At 40.8% G+C, this 5,000-nt stretch overlaps 1 protein-coding gene across 2 annotated transcripts in view; it reads left to right on the top strand.

Moving 5' to 3' along the window:
* The window catches only part of LOC134095467 (PH and SEC7 domain-containing protein 2-like), a 28,907-nt gene that overhangs the window by 15,687 nt on the left and 8,220 nt on the right, over window positions 1–5,000 (top strand). For both annotated transcript variants that reach the window (XM_062549024.1, XM_062549025.1), the window contains exons 8-11: window positions 1–110; window positions 233–303; window positions 3,633–3,790; window positions 4,367–4,511. The exon at window positions 1–110 is cut by the window's left edge and continues 81 nt beyond it. In XM_062549024.1, coding sequence (XP_062405008.1) covers window positions 1–110; window positions 233–303; window positions 3,633–3,790; window positions 4,367–4,511 — 484 coding nt within the window. The remainder of the gene's footprint in view (window positions 111–232; window positions 304–3,632; window positions 3,791–4,366; window positions 4,512–5,000) is intronic.

Here is a 5,000-nt window from a genome sequence, read left to right as displayed (position 1 = left end):
AACCGACGGTAACAACCCATTCATCGCCATTCCGCTCCTGGTCAACGCAGTGACCTACAAACACGGAGTACTGACCCGCAAGAGCCATGCCGACATGGATGGCAAACGCAGTGAGTTTGTGTGTGCGTTTGTATGTCTACTGTGTGTGTGTGTGTGTGTGTGTGTGTGTGTGTGTGTGTGTGATTGCTTGTGCATGCAGTAACGTGACTCTTGTGTGCTGTACCCTGTGTAGCCCCTAGGGGTCGCCGTGGCTGGAAGAAGTTCTACGCTGTGCTGAAGGGGATGATTCTGTATCTGCAGAAGGTACACACTCCAAAACACACACACACACACACACACACACACACACACACACACACACAGACACACACACACGCACGCACCACACTTCACATACAACATGTGTTTGCACAGACTGGGGTGGCATGATAAGTAAAGGCCAGATCCAGAGTTAAAACAACCTGGTCGACCAGTCTACTTATGAACGATAACAATTTCAACCTGCTCGACCAGTCTATTTATGAAAACGATTTCAACCTGGTCTTCAAGTCTATTTATGAATGAAAATGATTTCACGCTTGTTTTGTTAGCATAAGCAACAAAATGGCTTATAGCCTGTAGCAACAGGCATAGACCCTGCATTGCCTTATTTTGTGTTCCAGTACTGTCATATCAGTGGATACACACACACAAAACATGCAGCATGTTCAGCCTAGTGTTAATTTCGTCAGACGAGACGAGACTAAATATGTTTGTCAACGACCATTAAAGTATTAACATTTGTTTGGGGCTGTATGCTATGGCGTTTAGGCGCATAGCGCCATCTAGTGTAGCGGATTAAAACATTCGTAGGCCTGCTTTGGGACTGCTGTGGACAAAGGATATTGGGGGAAAATTGAGATGTGTGAAACACATAGCTGACTGTCACTATTTTTGACTGAAATATTAGCCTATTCAAAAGTAATTTGTTATACAAAAAAGACTCAAATGTTTTGACTAAAACTTGACTAAGATACCTTGAGTTTTCTTTCGACTAAAACGAGACTAAAATTATGAGACTTTTAGTCGACTAAAACTAGACTGATAAAAGTGATATTTAAATGACTAAATATGACTAAGACTAAAAAGAACATGTCGTCACATGACTAAGACTACGACTAAATTAAAAATAGGTGACAAAATTAACACTAGTTCAGCCTTATCTCCAGTACAAACACGGAGCACGTTCAGCGTTCCTGCAGTATCAGATCTGCGCAACACTGAAAGAAGCCGAACATGCCCACTGACTTGACGCTACCGGAACAGAAAGTAAGGCAATGCACTGCCTTCAGAAACAGTCTGCAAAAAAAAAAAACAGTACAGCAAATGGAAAATGACCATTACAGTTTTTTCCAATCGTTTACACACTAAAATTAAGATTAACAGACAGTTAACAATACTTAACACTTAAGAAGCAAAACGCCTGCGCAGAGTAGTACAACAGTAAGCACAAATTCAGCTTCACACTTTTTGCGAAACATTACACACAGTGAATGTCAAAACGTAAAACACATTTTCACACCTTAGACACAGATAAAGATTGTTAGGTACTTCCTTCTCATTATAAAGCCCTGGCTTGCCAATGACCACACTAATGAACAAATTGAATAACCACATCCACCAGGTGTGTAAGCACACATGTGCAAAATTGAAAACGCAGCACTCAGGTATGTTATGCTCGATCCTCGAGGGGCGTTCCCACTGATCTATAACTAACACTGGATAGACTATCCCAGTGTTTTTGCCCCATCATTCTTTATGTCGATCAGTGAGGATCGAGGCCAGAGGAGCGAGGGAGGACGTATAAAAGCCCAAATGAGAGGCACCCATAGCCTGTGATGTGGCTTATGGTCTGATCCAGCTAGACAGAGAGATGATTAGAGTATTATGTATTGTTGTTACTTGTTTGTATTGTTGCTTTAGTTTTTCTTCAGTGACTGTAAGTGTACAGTACTTTTTGTTTGTGTACAGATTTTTATTTTTCTACACTTACAGTAGCAAGAACTATAATTCTGCCATTTTCTGTTGATTGACTTGTCACTGTAACTGAACATATGGTACAGTGAAAGAAAGAAATATTGCCTGCCGCATCAGTTTTGTGCATTGCTTGATAATGGGTTCATCAAAATATTTTTGTCATCTAAATTATCCTAATGCTCTCAAACAATATGTCTGAATAAGATCCATATATCGGAAGAGGGTTTTTACAGATGTGTTTTGAATTTATTGTGTTGGTGTGTATAAGATGGACACAGTGTAGAATCATTCAAAGAATGTGTTAGTGATATGAGAACAGTATAAGGTTTTATCAATGTGTTTATTGTTTTGACAGAAATATTCCATTTTGCTAACAATCTGTTATGTTTTGCTGATTGGGTGTGGTGTTTGGCTAATTGTGTGATATGTTTTGACAAAAAGAGCCCTGTTTTCAAAATTGTGTGTTAACGATTGGAAAAAACTGTAAACAGTAGAGCTCCCCTTGGTCAGAGCTGTGTACCACTTTACATCTTTCTATAAATCATGACATTCCTGTCTGTCAGGTCACATACATTTATATATGCTAGGCAGATTATGACTTGCTATGGTAATTATTCAATACATTTGCATGTAATGACACAATGAAATAAGGGTAGTTTGTTTGATGCAGTAGAACTATTACTGATTGCCAGAGTGACTCGCTGAGGAGATTCAAATTGTGCTCTTGCAAGGGGATCAATAGAGTGTATTTTGATCAATAGGACATTAGCTATTGAAAATTAAAAAAAACAGCAGAGATTTATACAAAATCATTGGATGTACGAAAGCATTGCTATTTATTTAAAATGGTGAGAAACTGCTTCAATGATGTGCACAAGTTAGAAGATGACATGGAGTTTGAACAAACAGTTTTGAGAATTAGGATTCTGATCTGAGAAATGTGCCAAAGCAGCTGAGAAAAATGGTAATGTGCCCCAAGACAGAGTTTAAAGTTATAATCCATAAATAGGCCACAGTTTGTTTTAACTACGGATCTTTTTAATCAAGTATTTGTGCTGTGTTATACGTACACTTTGCCTAAACAGATGCCAAGTTCTGGCTGGAGATGATTATGGTGAAGTAAAGCCTAACTGTGCGTTCAGACCAAGAACGACCAAAGCTGCAAAATCGCTTTTGACGCTGGTAAAATGCAGCAGCTAAAAAAATTATGTTGCCCAAGTCGCTCATGACATGAGAGATTTGAACGTTCGCTTTCGTTTATGACAGCCGACGCCTGCATTCCGACTGGTAGTCAGTGCAGCCGAAACGAGTCATAGCTAATTTGCATAAAGTTAAACTGTTTTTAACTTTTTTTGGTCGCTCTGGTCGCCCATGTTTTGACGCTGGTCGCTGTGGTCGTTTTGGTCGCTGTAGTCTGTAGTACTTAAGGCGATTTTGCAGCTTTGGTCGCTCTTGGTCTGAACGCACAGTAATTGAGCAGGGAACACCTGCGGCGTCCGATCTCAAGCTAAAAGAACAGAAAAGCTGACGTTACCGCGTGTAGAAACACCTCACCATGTTACGCCATCATCCAAAGCTGACCTATTTCTTTGTGTTTGTCCCCCCCTGGTGGTCAGGATGAGTACAAGCCAGATAAGGACCTGTCGGAGGTGGACCTGAAGAACGCGGTGCGTGTGCACCATGCCCTGGCCACTCAGGCCACGGACTACAGCAAAAGGCCCAACGTCCTCAAGGTCAAAACCTCCGACTGGAGAGTCTACCTCTTCCAGGCCGCGTAAGGACCAAACACCTCCAGCACAACATGAGAGACATTATCATAAAATAGGACCAAACACGTCCAGCACAACATGAGAGATATTATCATAAAATAGGACCAAACACGTCCAGCACAACATGAGAGACATTATCATAAAATAGGACCAAACACGTCCAGCACAACATGAGAGACATTATCATATGACTGGACACGTCAAGCACAACATGAGAGATATTATCATAAAATGGGGCCAAACACGTCCAGCACAACATGAGAGATATTATCATAAAATGGGGCCAAACACGTCCAGCACAACATGAGAGACATTATCATAAAATAGGACCAAACACGTCCAGCACAACATGAGAGACATTATCATAAAATAGGACCAAACACGTCAAGCACAACATGAGAGATATTATCATAATATAGGACTGGACATGTCAAGCATAACATGAGAGAAATTAGCACAAAAAATGAGTGATGAATATTTTTTTATTATCTCTCTATCTCTCTCTGTCTCTCTCTCTTCTTCTCTCTCTACTCTTCTCCCTCCTTTCTCTGTCTCTTTATATGTCCTGTGTGTGTGTGTAGGAGTGAAGAGGAGATGCTGGCGTGGATCTTCAGGATAAACCTGGTCGCTGCACTCTTCTCAGCTCCTGCCTTTCCTGCAGCCATCGGCTCCATGAAGAAGTTCTGCAGGCCAATACTGCCATCATCTGGCACTAGGCTAAAACAGGTACACACACACACACACACACACACACACACACACACACACACACACACACACACACACACACACACACACACACACAGATACACAAGATACACACGCACACACTCATACACACAGACGCGCACACACACACACACACACACACACACACATACTTGGGGTGTCACGATTCTCCAAATCCTCAATTTGATTTAATTTTCGATTTTAAAGTCATGATTCGATTCGATTCGCAAACATTTTTAAAATGTTACTATTCACGCATTCATTATGTTATTTACTTATTTGGGCCTTTTCCTTTTCTGTTTTGGGGGGCTTTTATTTTGAAACCGGTTTTTATTTTGAAACTGTTCCAACCACAATGTTGTCAACAGAATAGCGTAAACACTAAACAAAGATGTGAACATAGTGAAATGAAACAACACAGAAGATAATTTGATTGTTTCAGCACACGCAGAAGAGACACAGGGCCAGATGTACTAAGACAGCGCT

The sequence above is a fragment of the Sardina pilchardus genome, chromosome 11 (genome assembly GCF_963854185.1).
Source record: "Sardina pilchardus chromosome 11, fSarPil1.1, whole genome shotgun sequence".
In the NCBI taxonomy this organism is placed as follows: Eukaryota; Metazoa; Chordata; class Actinopteri; order Clupeiformes; family Clupeidae; genus Sardina; species Sardina pilchardus.
The sequence above is the reverse complement of the archived record's forward strand: the minus strand, read 5'-3'. Positions and strand labels throughout refer to the sequence as shown.